General features: G+C 40.6%; 1 protein-coding gene across 4 annotated transcripts in view; it reads left to right on the forward strand.

The window, feature by feature from the left end:
• The window catches only part of Tln2 (talin 2), a 405,661-nt gene that overhangs the window by 270,476 nt on the left and 118,475 nt on the right, over positions 1 to 16,710 (forward strand). For all 4 annotated transcript variants that reach the window (XM_071608339.1, XM_071608342.1, XM_071608340.1 and 1 more), the window contains 8 exons: positions 1,566 to 1,746; positions 2,601 to 2,714; positions 4,851 to 4,959; positions 5,741 to 5,949; positions 6,514 to 6,612; positions 10,482 to 10,649; positions 11,693 to 11,987; positions 14,603 to 14,769. In XM_071608339.1, the coding sequence (XP_071464440.1) occupies positions 1,566 to 1,746; positions 2,601 to 2,714; positions 4,851 to 4,959; positions 5,741 to 5,949; positions 6,514 to 6,612; positions 10,482 to 10,649; positions 11,693 to 11,987; positions 14,603 to 14,769 (1,342 nt within the window). The remainder of the gene's footprint in view (positions 1 to 1,565; positions 1,747 to 2,600; positions 2,715 to 4,850; positions 4,960 to 5,740; positions 5,950 to 6,513; positions 6,613 to 10,481; positions 10,650 to 11,692; positions 11,988 to 14,602; positions 14,770 to 16,710) is intronic.

Genomic DNA, 16,710 nt, shown 5'->3' on the forward strand with positions numbered 1-16,710 from the left:
AGGTATCTTTTGCTGAAGAGACACTGAGCATGGTGTGGTGTTCCACTCCTTCTTTAGAGGCAGTGAGCCTTCAGGAGCTCCATTCTGCATTTTTGATGGAATCTCATGAATTGTGTTATTTTTCCCCCAGAGGCTGGAACATGGCTTCTGTTTGATTCTGGTCCTTTTGGGGAAGGGAATTGGGGTTCTGACCAGTGAAAAGATTGTTGTCTATGAAGCACTTGCCACATGCCATACTTGTCTTGCTTGCTATGAGGTAGCAGAGGTCAGTAGTTAATAACATGGACTATGGGGACAGTTGTCTTTTATTCTCTGCCCCTGAACTCTCTATCTGCACAAACCTATCTACAAAATAGAAATAATATTACCACCTTGTAGTCCTATGTAAGAAATAAGCCAGTGGTGATCATCTCAGATTCATGGATGAGAAAACCAAAGATCTTGGAGTTAGTTGAGATGCACACAGAGCCCAGAACTCAGATTCAGATCTTGTAATGTTCCCCACAATATACTCCCAGAAAATTCTTGCATTCCATTATAATCAACTCACTTATCCATGGTAGTTGTTTCTCTAATATTTGTAGTCTTTTCACCACTTTCTCACAAATTGCTTTCTAATAACCCTGAAGGTACTTTTCCATTTATCCTCTGTGAGTACACAAGACGGCGCCAACTGGATATAATGCATTTCATTACTTGCTACTCCCTGATAAAGTACCTTAACTCCTTGGAATTATTAATGACCATTACATGGAAATTGTTAAACTAGAACTTCCTGACAGGGTGAGCTGATCATTTCAGAAGACTCTGCTATTCTTATATTTTCCATAGGAACAGCCCAGTAAGTATCTGAGCTGGGGCTCTTGCCTGCCTGGTACCAATGAAATCTCCACAATCTCCCATCATTGTGGGTCTGATCTAGGCAAGGAGGAAGAATGGTCCAGGACACAATCACTAGACCTTCCACTTCTTTCTGTATTGATCTTTTGCTGAGATCTCAGAAAGCAGTGGACTTCTTCCTGGAACCCCAGACTACCCTCGCTATTGTCACCCCTCCACATTGATGTCTCTCTTACAGATGTCTGTTTCTTGGGATCCTCGCTTGGCTATTGATGTTTGGGTGATCTGTGATGGGTCAAGACAAAGGCCTCTGCTATCCAGACTCCCTAGATCCTCCCTTTGGGTTTATCTACTGGGTTCCTGAAGAAGATATGCCACCCTCAGTCCTTTTACCTTCAGATTACCCAAGTCCTTTGCGTATACCACTTATTCTAAGAAAATATCAAGAAGTAAAAAATTCATAATTTTTTTGTCAGACACTTTAAAACATCTTCCCAGTCTCTAGCTAAAATCTTTTGGAACAGGTGCCAGAGTTTCTCAAGGCTCAGAGACAATGAAATAAATGACAATGAATTCTGCTTCATTCCTAAGTCTCCAACTGGGTGTGCCTCTTTGGATTGTCCTCCAGAGCAGAAAGCAGCAGGCACCTGTAGCACCTATGTTGTCTTCTCACTGTACTTTTTATGGGTGACAACCCCACAGTGACCAGCTGCCTTTCTCTACAGGTCCACCATCTTGCAGCAGCAGTTCAACAGGACAGGCAAGGCAGAGCATGGCTCAGTGGCACTGCCAGCCGTGATGCGCTCAGGCTCCAGTGGGCCTGAGACCTTCAACATTGGCAGTATGCCCTCACCACAGCAGCAAGTCATGGTTGGGCAGATGCACCGAGGCCACATGCCTCCACTGGTGAGATTTCTTGTACCTGTCTCTTGCTCAGTAGAATGTTGTCTTTTGTGTCCAGAGGAGGCACCAATGACAGTAATGGGTTGTGTCGGGGACTCCCTCTCCCATCTGAACCACAGCTCATCAAATTGTGCATTCTTTTAGTTGGATGACTCTGATCTCTCCTGTCTAGGATTAGAGATTGCCTCTGTTGCTGAAGTCAGAAACCTCTCACTGTGGTTTGTGACTTCTCCTTTATTATAATAGTATCAAACCAATTATCTCAGATATCCTCCAAGAGTCTGAGAAATAGACCAGACCTTTAGTGATCTTGATGTTCCATCCCTGGGGTTGTCAATTCCTTTCTACTGGGCTGGTCTGTCTAACTCAGTGCCTCTCAGGCCTGCCTTGGGGATCCTTTGCTATTAGGCAAAAATGTTTGAAAGTTCAAGAGCCTTAAAGCTCAGAAATAATTTGACTCTGAAAAAGCATATTGGCTGTAAGTTTTGGATGGAATTCTTAGGTACTGATCAAGAAACATTCTCATTTAACACATGTTTTCTATGTATGAGATATTCTGTCCTCAGTACTGAAAATTAAATTCTTAAATTAAGGCTTTAGCTGAGCCTTCTTGTCAGCTAATTAAGCTCTCTAGAGTCTTCTGATGATAATTCCTCTGTTGCAATCACCTTTATTTTGTATTCTATTAATATAATGCAATGTCTGGTTTTGGTCCCCAGGTTGAAATGGTAGATAATTCGGGCATTTGTTGAGATGTACCTTTGGCTGAGCTCAGAGCTCAGTTTTGCAGTTTTGCATGGAGGGCCTTGTCAGTCCCAGGAACATTCTATGACTACCTTGTTTATCTGCCTTTTCAGACCTCAGCCCAGCAGGCCCTTATGGGTACCATCAACACAAGCATGCATGCTGTCCAGCAGGCCCAGGATGACCTCAGTGAGCTTGACTCACTGCCACCTCTCGGCCAGGATATGGTAAATATTGATCTGTGAGTTTTATTTGCTGTCTCTGTTCTGGCAGAAAACAAGGTTATGAGCTCTGTCTGGATTCAACGAGGTGAATCTCAGTCTTCAGCTAAATGACAAGGAAAGCCATGTGGTTTCCAGGATGTTAACTCTGTCTCTCAGTTGTGGACCAGGGGAAGAGAATCATTGCTGCAGGCTGTTGGTAGGATCACTGAACTGAGCAGTTGGGCCCTCAGAGTCAAGTGATCTGGGTTCATATCCCAGTTCCCCTATTCACTCACTGACTGTTTCAATCTGGGCAACTCTCTAAATGTCCATTGTGTCATTCATAATAGGGTTCTTATGAAGGTATACTGATTTAATCACATGTAGGATTCTTAGCAAAGTATCAAGCATGTAGTTAAGAGCTCAGTGAGCAGTAGGTGTTTTGTTATATTTATTACTATCAGTGGCTGTCAAATTTTAGCATGTATCACAGTCACTTGGAGGGCTTGTTAAAATGTTGCTGAGACCTAGCTCCATTCTTTCGGACTCAGAAGGTCTGGGGTGGAGCCTAAGAATGTGCATTTCCAACAAGTTCCCAGGTAAAACTGATGCTACTTGTGTAAGGATCATGCTTTGATAACCTCTGAACTTTGCAGCAAGGCAGGGTAATTGGCCCAAAGACCTTCCTATAGTTGCTGCAGCATGAAACCAGCTAACTCCTCTCCAAGAAAATGTGGTCCACAGGCCAGCAGCAGCAATTCATGAGTTCTTGGAAGAGGTGCTAAATCATACGCCTACCTCTACCTACTGAACCAGAATCTGCATTTCAGCCAGGTTCCCCGCTGCCTTGTGTACACATTAAAATTGGAGAGGCAGTGGCTAGTAGTCTCACCTCAATCACCTGAGCTTTAAAAATGAAGCCTAAAACCCAAGTTCAGACCACATAAATTAGTATCATAGTGGGTGGATCCTGGACATAAGTGTTTTTCATTCTTCCCAGGTGATTCTAAGGGCAGTCAAGGTTAACCACTGCTGTGGAATAGGCTGATGCCATTATGGGTGCCAGAACCAAGAGAGGATCTGTAGCATCATCCTATCTGGCCAGGACTGCTTTCCAAGTTGTCCCTGAGGCTTTTTCCATTCGCATACTGTGGTGGAGGAACAGGGTAATTGGTGTCCTCAGTGCTATTTCCCCCAAGTATTTGAAATTATTAAAGATTTTACTCTGGAAAACTTTAAAGTGAAAATATATGGCAGACTTCCATATCCCAGGTAATCATGAGACTGAGCTTTAAAATATCTGGATGTAACATTCCTCCTCACCAACTTTCAAAGAATTAGAATGGAATAAGCTATTATTAGTGCTCCACACATCCTGGTCATAAATTAATATTTTGGGGTTATTTTGAGAAGCAGATCTTCATCTTACTAACAGGGTTACCATTACCTATGTAAATGATCATTTATTAGATAAGTCTTGAAGTGCCAGAAAATAATTATTTTACTATGTATAGATTCCAAGACAGCGTGAGAGCTGGAAAGATTTTTTTTTTGTTGTTTAACAGTTGAATTTCTACAATAGAAGAAAGACAAGGCATAGGACCTGGATATAGTTTGCCCAGGGTCCCATTACCTTGCAGTGGAGCTGGATCCAGAACAGGGATCTTGGCCCCTGGACCCAGTCCTACGGGGAAAGGTAGCACATCCACATGAGCATGGCATTGTCTTCGGGTGGACCTTGTAAACAGGAAATAGTTCCTGCATTGGACTGAAATCTCCAATTCTAACCTTGTTCCCTAAAAAGCAAAGTGAACATTACCAACAACTGTTAATGCTAATGTGCAGTATTATTATGAGACATTGATTTTTCTCTTCTTTTTCAATTGAATTTACCTAAGGCCACATACAATTTTTTCCCTTAAATCTTAAATTAAAAAAAAAAAAAAACAGTATAAGATATGGAGTTATATGCCATTCAGTATCTCTGAACAGATTAAAAGGCTTTTAAGGATATTGTTTAAGATGACTCAAGAGCTCATTCAGTGCCAGCCCAGTAAGGGGAATGTAACCAAAATGCTGGCCTCATTTTATGGCCGACTTCTCTGGTCCCATGGGTAATTTTTTGCCGTGATTGTGTCATGCTTTTGTCTGGCTTCACAGGCGTCTAGGGTATGGGTTCAGAACAAAGTGGACGAATCCAAACACGAAATTCATTCTCAAGTCGATGCTATTACAGCTGGAACGGCTTCAGTCGTTAACCTCACGGCTGGTAAGTCCCTGAGCATTTTGTGGTGTATTGTGGTTTTGTGTAAAAATATATATTCTTTGATTGAAACAACAGATTTTCATATGATGAGAAGGTAGTGTATTTTTAGGTACTTGGCCTGCTTTAGGTATTTTTTCCAATTATCCAAGAGAAATGTAAGGAACATCTCATTCCTTTTTATCATTATCATGCATCATCATCACAAAACACACATGTAGCTCTCCTCATTGTTAGTCAACATGCTGGACGTACTTCAAAGTCTGTGAGGCCAGTTTCTCCATTCTGGGAACTTATGTCTGAAAATGATCTTGAAAGGACAAATCTATCATCTGTGCCTTTTCCTATCTTGTCCAACAGCAGTCTCTTCTGGCATAGTGTGACTCCCAGCCTGACGCTGTCAAGTGAGAGCAGGAGATACCCTGGCTTCACTCTACAGTGTCAGTGTTTCCAAAGCATAGTTGTCCCCCCTGAGCTACTGACAAAAGCCTAGCAAAAAGCGCCATGACATGCCGAGACCTCCTATGGAATTTTAAAGTTGTCCATGCTCCGTATCTCAATATATGAAGCCAACAGATGAGAGGACCTTATTGAAGTCACCTTGGAAACAGGGTGTGGTCAATCTCACTGTACTCCTGCAGAGCTATGGAGAATGAACTACTGCCATTGTGGGGATTTTGAAAATTCTCACCAGGACCACTTGCCAACCTTGCCATCTCTTGCCAACCTGGATTCTCCTCATCCTTCACCACCCCGCATTGATTGTAATGGTCCTTCTCTGTCCCAGGTGACCCTGCAGACACTGACTACACAGCCGTGGGATGTGCAATCACCACTATTTCTTCCAACCTGACGGAGATGTCCAAGGGTGTGAAGCTGTTGGCAGCTCTCATGGACGATGAGGTTGGCAGTGGGGAGGACTTGCTCCGAGCTGCAAGGACCCTCGCTGGGGCAGTGTCCGACTTGCTGAAAGCTGTGCAGCCTACTTCTGGAGAGGTAAGCTCCAAGGACCAGCACTCATTCAAATTCAGATGAGTACCTGCATACCCTGGAGACTATGGGCCTTTGACTTCCTGAGCTCTTCCTTCTATCTGAATGGAGTGTGTTACCACACAGCAGTATTGGGAGTTGTTGAAATTGTTGCAGATACTTTTGTTCAACTTTTGGAATTGGTTGAGCTCTTAGTATGAAGGCCTTCCCACAAGGGTACTTAATTAGATACATCCCCAGAAACTTAACAAACATGACTAGCACACATTTAAAGAGGATACATGTTTGTACCCTAATTTCCATCCAGCACCTACCACCTTTTTACCAGCTGTATGATGCTCATTCATTGGACATTTCACATCCATCCACCTGTTGCTGGTGTGTAAGACCGGGTACCTACTTTGCTCAGATTTCACGGAATATTGTTTCCTAGTTGGCCAATAGCCTGAGATTCTTGTTGATGTATAAAAGTTGCTAGTCCTATGTGATTCTTCTCCACATTGCCCTGGCTGAAGACACTGTAGAGGAAATGTATTTTCCTTCCAACCAAAGTATGTTCTTTGTTCACAGCCTCGACAGACCGTTTTGACTGCTGCTGGAAGCATTGGACAAGCCAGTGGAGATCTTCTGAGACAGATCGGAGAGAATGAGACTGATGAGCGGTTCCAAGTAAGATATGTGCAGCCTTACAATTTTAGAAGAGAGTCTTAAGTGCTGGTTCAGAACTGATCAGGGAGAATTTGATGGAAAACAATTCCAATCTTTGAGCTGTCAAGAATAAGATCGAGAGGGATTATTAGGGAAGTGAGGTCTTTTGTGTTAATGGAAAAAATTTTTTTAAATAGAAAGGCTCATTACACATAAATCATGCACCATCACACCATCATACTTATTTAACCTTTCTGATTATCAAATTTCTGGATATACTTTAAATACAAAAGTGGAGAAAATAGTCACTAACGCCTTGTATTGGCCACCTAACCTCTACAGCTGTCAACACCTGTTCAGGTTTGTTCTCTCTCTTCAAGGGCAGTTTCTTCTGGCATCATTCTTGAGTCTGCGTGTAAATATGAAAACCATACACACCCCGTCTTCAGGCACAACACACTGTAGGCTTTTCTTTGTATTCAGAGGTGGTTCTACCTTCTGTATCTCATCTAAAACCATAAGTGTGGTGGTGAAGTCTTTTCTGTGACCTTTGTTTTCCAACGACATGCTGTTTGCCCTTGGGTGAACAGCTGTAGCCACTGTTTGCAGCTGGCTTGATTCACAATCAGCATAACCATGCTGCAGCTCAGACAAGATCTCAGCTTATTCCAACCCACAGACGGGGCACAGAGGCCAGCAGCTGAGTGACTCAGGCCAAAATGAGCTCTCCTCGTGCACCTATAGGCCAATGTTACTTACTCCTTCCTCTTCTTAAGTCTCTAATTTTGCAAGTAATGCATAAAGCCATCCTAATTAAAATGTGACTGTTCATACCTGGGTTCCCTGGACCAGAATCTGTGTCAAGCTCATTGTTTGAGAATTCAGCAAAATTTCATTGATCTTTAAAGTTTTTTGCAAATTATTAAATTTTTAATATGTATGTGTATGTATTACATCATTAAAATTTTAATATACGTGTATGTAACTGCAGTGAAATATTTAGGAAAAAAATCACTACAAATTTCAAATATCAGAAACAACATCACAAATATCACCAAATTCAGAAAATTAATGTGTTTTTTATTAACTCCCTGACACCCAAAATACATTTTCCCTATGTTTTTGGCTGCATCCTCTCTGACCATGTCTTCATTTGGCAATGACTTGGTAATATTTTAGAGAGAGAGAGAGAGAAAGCTTTCTTCATTCAGCTGTGTCTGGCATTCCAATTTCTTGCTTCATGGGTGACAGTTTTGCATGTCATATTCTATAGAACTACCAAGTTTTATCGCTGCAAGGTTTGTCAGACTATGATATGATCAAATGTGTTGTGAGACATGAAACTTGTACCTTCATGCATAGATTTATTTGTGTCTCCTTCACTCTCCACATACCTGTGGTGCTGTGATCATAGGACCCATCTGTATCCTGGTACAATCAGATGTTCAGTGTATGAACATTTGTGTCATGAAGGAAGGTAGGTCCCAATTATTTCATTGAGCTGGCCAGAAATAATTTCACTATAAATAGAATTCACTGTAGACTGCAGAAATACACCCATCTAAACCCAAGTTGATTGTGCCCCCATTCTGACTGTCCTTCCAAATCCTCAAACTGTCCATGTATTAGCCTTACACTTATGAGCTGAGGTATTTTTTTTATAGGCAGGTGTATCTACTTAGGAATTTGGCATATGTTAGATTCAGCTGCTGGTTTTCTAGATTTATCTTGAAATGCCCAATTTAATCTCCTTGAAAATATTATTATTCTCCCCAAAGTGCTAGGAACAGTTGAGGAGAAAGTCATGATTCTGCCTTAAGACAAAATTTCATGCATCCTTGTGCTTTCTAAACTTTGCCTCCTTTCCTTTAACAGATTGTTTTCATTGCATTCACATGCAAACTCTGCTTCCTGATGTTTGTTTCTATTTAGTCACAGCTAGGGAGGCAGGTTTATGCTCAGAGTGACTCAGTAGTTCAGTTGTATGAGGTCCCTGGGTAGGGCCCGTTTCAAGGAGGTAATCCTCAGCCTCTTCCAGTGGGGGTAGCCCCTAGCTTATTCACATTCAATTTCTTACTCTATTTTTCTGAGTCTTAAGATCATATCTCAGAGCTTTTCTTGGGTTCTCAGTGTACTGCATGTTCCCAGAGTTAACAAAGATTTATTTTACACAGGCAACATAATAGTGGTCTTGTTGAAAAGTTTGACAAAGGCTTTGTCAGCAACTATAGCTGTAGTATCATGCTCTTTTTCTAACTATGTTGTTTTTGGACAAAATTAATAGGAGGAACAGGGTTTTTTAAAGTGATTTTTAACAAAGCCCTTTAGAACAATCACGATTCTACATTATTGAATTGTGGTCCTCTTATGTAAAGATGGATTCATATCAAGTGAGAGAATACTGTGGCCTGCTTTGGGAAGTTATGTTTAAAAATCTTGTTAGTAATATCAATATATTATTGATATTCAGGCTTTTTAACTGAGCTTTGATATAGGTGTCTAAAAACTATAACTTTGTGGTCCATCTTGGGAAAAGTTGTGTAGTAGACAAGTGCCAGTCAGCTCCCAAAGGAAGGTCAGCTTTAAGCTTCTTGGGTTTGACTTTTTCCTTGGATATGTGGGATCACCACAGACCTGAGAAAGGCTGGTCTGAACTGTTCCTTTAAGACCACTTGGTTGTCTACTTCAAAACTGGCTTCCTTGGGTTTCAGATTTGCCTGAATGTCACATAGTCTTTTTTTGTGTTTGTAAAATGGTGCAGGCTGAACACACTTTCCAATATATATTCTCACAAAATATCTCATTGTAAAGACTCTGTGGGTGCCCTTTGCATTTAGAATCAAAAGTGCTTTTTATTATCTGATGAATTAATAAAGACTTCTGACCACATTTCCTCTGGGGAAAAAGCCTTGACATGTTTGCTCAAAATAAAAATGGCTCACATGTTTGAGAAAGCATTTCTAAATCAAATAAACTGCTTTCAGTATTAAAAGCAAAGAGGTAAATTAAATGTAACGGTGGTTATTCTTCAGGTCAAACAGATGGGTGACAAATCTGACTAGCCAAGTCAAAGGAGTCTTCCCTTTTGCCGACAGAATGGCTTTTTCATTGAGTTGGGGCATAAACTCATCTTCAAAGGCTCAGAACTCCTTGCATCTTGTATCAAGATCAGTCAGATCATCTTGTAGCTAGTTTACTTGTGTGGGTTCTCTTTCCATTTTCCATAATAATTTAATCCCTGACCACAAGGCTACAGACGCTGAGAATGACTTATGTTCAGAGCATTCCTTGGCTCTTCAGCTGTAGGTTTTGGGGCCAGCTATTTGTCTGTGCATGTCCAACATTGCCCTCTGGAGGCAGAGATGTGTCTGACTTTCCAATGATAACTTGCATCCTTGTGCAAAGCAGAAATCCAAAAGATAAATTTTCAAACTACAATGAGGCATGATGACTTGGAGGTCATGAATTATAACCTGCCTATAGCACATGGTGTTTGTGGCATCTGAGTATATTTTCAGCTTCTCCTAGTCCACCACATCAATCATATATTCAAGAGACATTGTCAAAACCAAGTGTGAGATAACTGTTTGGATGTGAATCAGTGGTTGAAATAAAAATCTTTCCCTTGGATTAACCCATTTTAGATTTAAACCTATATTATTTAATGGGTTTAGGAAGAGACTACGTAATTAGGATACAAGTCCTTTTCCTTAATTACTTCTAGGAAAAAGTTAACATTTCAAAAAAAAGTGAAAAGAAATTCTTAAGTGCTGAAGGAAAAGATCAAATGGAATTTGAATGAAATGTTTAGGTGGATGCCACATATTTTCAGGCTGTTAAGGGGTAAATAGAAAAAAATTACTGAATCGTCTTTTATTCCCTATTTTTAGGATGTTTTGATGAGTTTGGCCAAAGCTGTCGCCAATGCTGCTGCCATGTTGGTGCTGAAGGCCAAGAATGTTGCCCAAGTGGCTGAAGACACTGTCCTACAGAACAGGGTGATCGCTGCTGCCACTCAGTGTGCCCTTTCCACTTCTCAGCTTGTGGCATGTGCCAAGGTAAGCCAGCTGGCATCTGCAGCCCTTCCTACCACATGCCACACATTCTGGTGTCTTCTTCTTTTAGGTGTTGTGGTAGGATTTTAGTATAAGCTGCTGAATTTATCATTTGTGCTTTTTTCAATTCTTCAGGCAGTTAGTCCTTTTCTCTAATCCATGTCTTTGCAAATGGCTCTCTCCCCCAGGGCATTTTATTTATAGTGCACAGGAAGAGCCTTTTGTTGTATGGTACAGTGTTAGGAATGGGTTCAGAAATAATCCACAGCTCTTTGGAGGGTCCTTTCCATACTGCAGTAACTGAGTGAGGATGTGAATTGTTCTAGGCTATATACACTCTGTTTTAGGAATCACATCATTAAAGCTCCCTGGCAATCCTGCAAATTAAGTATCATTATCCCTCATTTGTTGAGGAAGAACCTGAGTTAGTAAGGTGCTTTCAGCCACAGAAGTAGAGACAGACTACAGTATAATTCGGGGCCATCTGATCCCAGATGCCCTTTCAACTCCACCACGTGTATTCTTTTCATAAGACAGGACCCGGAATGTCTCATACTATGTAGATGTGTGATCTTACAAGCCTGGCATTTCATATCTTGTGGGAGGATTTGAGCATCAATCTAGGGGTGACCCCAGTGGTTTTCCTGCTTGTCATGGCTACCCTGATGGGATCCACAAATAAGTAACAAAGTTTCAGGTACCTCTGGAAAAATACAGTTCTTTTAGGTAGTCATTTCATCTTGGGCCAGAAGGCTTACTTCAGAAGATCCTAAGAAGAACGTGCTATAATTGGTAAATATCAGAAATCTCTATGGAAGTAGTAATCCAAATTTGTCATATGTGACTAATGAGAATGTAAATTAGCAAGACACTAAATTCCCAAAGTGTAATAGTGAACTATAGGGAGACACAGCAGTAAATTAGTTGATTCCCTGGTACTTGAAAAACTCAAGCCCAGGGCACAAAGGAACTCAAGGGAGATGCCAGCCACACTGGGGACCAGACATCACCTGCAGCATCCAAATCCCACTTCTGTCTCCCTTCAGGTGGTGAGCCCCACCATCAGCTCCCCCGTGTGCCAGGAGCAGCTGATTGAGGCAGGGAAACTTGTGGATCGCTCAGTGGAGAACTGCGTCCGAGCCTGCCAGGCAGCCACTGGGGACAGTGAGCTCTTGAAGCAAGTCAGTGCGGCAGCCAGCGTGGTCAGCCAGGCCCTGCATGACCTCCTGCAGCATGTGCGGCAGTTTGCCAGTCGAGGAGAGCCCATCGGCCGCTATGACCAAGCCACCGACACCATCATGTGTGTCACTGAGAGCATCTTCAGCTCCATGGGTGATGCTGGTGAGGCACATGGCTATTGGTAGATGAAGGGGTTTGGGGCTCCCTTATGGTGACAATTATCCATAGGATAAGTAAAAGCTATTGGACTAGCAAGAGCAAGTTCTCATCAGCCTTAGTCTGAGACTTCCTTGCTGAGGCTCTGGAAAAGATAACGTGGGACTTCTAAAATGCTCGTTTATAGCCACAGTTACAGACTTGTGCAAAATTAACCAGGTTTTTATTGTAATTTGGATTCACAGTGAAACCCTTCTGTTTTAAAAATGTACATGTTGCATATAGTATGGTAAAGTCAGAGCAGCTACTGAGGAAACAGAGACAAGGCATGTAATGTAGAATTGATCAATTGATCCTACCTATAGGTCCCCAGAGAGTCACCCCAGGCCATGCAGGGTCATGATGAAAAACACCGGGGTGGTCAGGAAGCAGAGAACAGGAGCAAGGGGAAGGCCCACACTGCAGCCTTTATTGGAGTTTCCTGGAGTGATGTAAGGCAGGACATAGCAAGCAATTTGGTCTAACGCAAGTAGGCATGCTCTAAGTCACAGAGGTATTTCATCAGGGTACCAGTTACCTGCTACCTGGCTCCAGGATGAATAAAGCAGAGGAATATTGTCTTCTGGATCTGAGGGCTAGAGAGGGGAAGTTTAGCTCTGAATTGCTTTGCTGAGTCAATTTAAAAAATATATGTAATATACCTTTTCAGTATTTAGTTGAAAAGTAAATTAGACTCAGCCCGTCTATGCCCTCTAAATGCCCAGAATTGACACTTAGCAATTTGGGTTTTTTAAAATAAATTTTATTGTGTGTATTTAAGGCATAATCATGATGTTAAAAGATACATATATAGTAAAATGGTTACTACAGTGGACAGATTTTCATATTCGTTATCTCACAGTTACCCCTCCCACACCCACAAGAGCAGCTATAACCTACTCATTTAGCAAAACCCCTGACCTTCCCATAGTTATGTGTGTGAGGAAAAGAGGAGACCACCTTACTGTTTATATAAGCAGAATTGTTACATATACTATTTACAATCTTTTTATACTTAATATGTTTTAGAGACTTTTTCATGTTTACCTCTATGTTAATTATTGGAGGGCTTGATTTTACTTAACCAATTGTATTTTAATGGACATTTAGCTGATATCCAAGTTATCTTATTGTGCTTTTACTAAATTAATGCTACAATAAGCATTCTTATAGTTTACTAAGCATACCTTAATTTACTTTGGGGGTTATGTATGAAGGATAAATTTCTATCAGTGGAATTGCTGGGCCATAGGTATGTCCTTTTTAAAAATTTTTGAAATTTATTTCCAAAAGGATTTATAGTTGCAACCTATCAGTATTTTGTAAGAAATATGTTTTCCTACTTCCTCCCCAGCAAACGGTAATACTTTAAAGCAAAGGTTATTTTTTCTTTTTTAGAAAATTATAATCTATATCCTTCATAAATGATTTAACAAAATAGGAAAGTGCCACACAATTGGATTTGTATGTGTGTATCTTCCAATTTGGGGTTTTTTTTTAATATAAGTGTTTTATTTTGGAATGCTTCCAGATTTGAAAAAATAAAGAAGTTGCAGAGGTTTCAGAGTTCGACATACCTTTCCATTTCTCCCATTTCTAACATCTTCCCTAATGACAACATCTTCCCATGACACATCTGTCAAAGCTGAGAGATAAGCACTGGCACATTACTGTTAACTGTAGCCAGTATTTGGATTATGTCAATTTTTTTCACTAATGTCCTTTTACTGTCCTATGATCTAATCCAGGATACCACACTGAATTTAGCCCATTTTTATGTTTAGAAAAGTTTTTTCTTGCCCCTTAATATCACAGTGCTCCTGCATTCTTCTCAGTTGAACTTGACTCAAGGGATAAGTCCTTTAATGAAGTAGTTTTATTTTTGATGTTTATTATTTCACCCCTTCTACTTCCAAAAGGAAGCTGAAGTAGACCTCAGTAAAATCACAAGGACAGTAAGACCCAACATTTGGAAACTCTGGGTCCAAATCAGTGCTGGGAAGAAAAATGTGAGCAAGAAGACATTGATGGAGACACTGGGCCAAGGCACCTCTAGTACTTGAGTCTGACAGTATTCCTACTTGGGAGGACCAAACAGCAAAGAGTGGGCTATGTGTTGTCATAGTCATCCAGTCATAGGCAGATGCAAATCCAAAATTTAGAAATAAATTTTACCTATGCTGATTTCTCACAGAGTTTATTATAGGGGCTTTTGTATAAGTGCCTCTTGAAGTGAGGTAAACAGTGTTTTCTAAATAACTATTTACTAAAAGTAAATTCATGTAATTTTGTTTCCTGCCCTCTCTTTATGAAGTGCTCCTCTTTTGGCTACTTGTGTCATGTTTAGCCTTCATAGTTACAGGTTGAACTTGGATGTGTTTGGGGAGTACTGCCTTGGGAGCAATAGGGAATATTTTCCATTCTGGCTGTACTTCGGGCCCATTGCTTAGGAGCAGAGTATGGAGGTTCAGTTCCCTCCATCCTCTTGTCAGAGGAGTAGAGATAAGACTGTACTGACCTCTGAGTTTGTACCCACTTTGAAAGTCAGCCAAACAGCCTGCATCGTCTGTCCCAACCTCTAGGTGAGATGGTGCGCCAGGCCCGGGTCCTGGCCCAGGCCACTTCGGATCTTGTCAATGCCATGAGGTCAGATGCAGAGGCTGAAATTGACATGGAAAATTCAAAGAAGCTCCTGGCAGCAGCAAAGCTATTGGCTGACTCCACTGCTCGCATGGTAGAAGCTGCAAAGGTATGATATTGGATTTGTTGATTTGAAAAACAAAGACTATCATGTTAAGATTTTGAAGGTACCTGAAAGATGAAGGATGGTCAGTTACATTCCTCTTTGTTTAAAATCTAAGTGGCTTCATAACATTTAACCTGGGTTAGGTGGTAAAGGAGGATGTTAAACATGGACAGAAATTTTTCAGGGGACAGGAGATGACTGAGCCACAGACAGCAAAGTGCCCTGCTCAGTGAGGGCTCTTTTTGCAATTGTTCCTCACTGCTGGCTCACTGCAAATGGAACCTGGAAATTTTCAGCAGTGAATTCACCTATAATGGCTTTCTTTCTAGTCTCAATGTTACCTTGCCCTCCATTGACTTCTCAACTCCTATCAAGATTTTGCATAATAGAGTGTTTCCAACTTCACTGTACTTCAATTCCCAGGAGCAACCTAAAATGTTACACAGCTCAAGTATCCCATATCCAAAATGCTTAGGAACCAGAAGAGGTTCAGATTTCAGAGTTTTGTTTTGTTTCAGATTTTGGAATATTCTCAAACAGTTTACTTGTTGATTGTCTCTTATCTGAAAATCTAACTTTTTTTTCCCCTAAGATCTAACTTTTGAGCATCATGTAAACACTCCAAAAGTTTTAGATTGGGGAACATTTTGGATTTCAGATTTTTGGATTAGAGATGCTCAACCTGTGTAAGGGTTTGAGTTAAGAGTTGGCTTTGTGCATTTTGACAGCTATGCTGTAGCATGATGCTTCTAAAAGCCAGTTATTCTTAACCAAAAGTCTCTTTCAGAGCTTCCTATGAAATATTAAAATTTATATGCCTTATTTCCACCTCCAGAGGTCCTGACTCATAAAATTACTGGTGAGACCATGTGTGTGAGAGTTCTACAGGATATCCCATTGTGTACCTCTAAGTGAGAACTGTTTTAAATAAAATGGCCTTATTTCTCTATGCTTTATTATTATGCATCTAGCACACAACACTTCTGTAACTAATAGAAAATACAAATAAGTATAGAAAAGAAATAGAAATCACCTTCAACTTCCTGCCCCAAAAAGAACATTTTTAATGTATCTGTACATGTAGAAGATTCATTACACGATTCCACATCTCATCCCATTTCCCTGGCTCCATAGCTCACCTAAGTTTGTGAATTCACTTAAAATGTTTTGGGATGTACAGAAGCCATGTGTAGGACCTTTCTGGACTGAATTTGCCATTGTGCCCCCTGAAGGACAGAGAGATCATAGAGTTAGCTCCAGGGAAGGGGAAGGAAAGACCTGGGGAGAAGCAGGGTCTGCACTTCCTTCTCTGTCTCTGTTCCCTGTTGCAGCCACAAAGCTCTGCTTTTCACCACCCCCCTTTTAGCCAAAAATATGTTAGGGTTTTGTATTGTGGTTCATTTTTCTAAATGTTTTACTATTTTTCCCTTTCTAAGTCTATAAGTAGCTATTTCAAATAAGCCCTCATGTTTGCAAGAAATTATTAGCTAGAATGTGAAAATCTAGTCAGTCCCTTATTTTACACATTTTGAGAAAATTAAGCTCAAAAAGATAAAGCCAGATGTCACTGAACCAGGACTAACATTCATTACTTAATGTCACTGCTCACCAAGCTAATTCTCTGAATTTACCAAGTTGCATAAAACTTGTTTCTTCTAATGATCTATGATTTTTTGATAATATATGTTAGTGGGACAGTGTTGGTTTTGTAAATTCATTGTACTTTTAGTTAAAATTCACTGTCTTCATAACAATATTTTAATATAATTTTTTTTAGAAAGCTAAAGGACATTTAATGGTTAGACTTCTGAAGTATATATTTAGTATACAGAGAAAAATATTTTTTAGTAGCTAATATTTCAAGCTAATATTGGTCTGCCACATTCCATATACATCATCAAAAAACACATTGCAGCCGAGCACGATGGTGCACATCTATAATCC

This window comes from Marmota flaviventris, chromosome 2, assembly GCF_047511675.1.
Source record: "Marmota flaviventris isolate mMarFla1 chromosome 2, mMarFla1.hap1, whole genome shotgun sequence".
Lineage (NCBI taxonomy): Eukaryota > Metazoa > Chordata > Mammalia > Rodentia > Sciuridae > Marmota > Marmota flaviventris.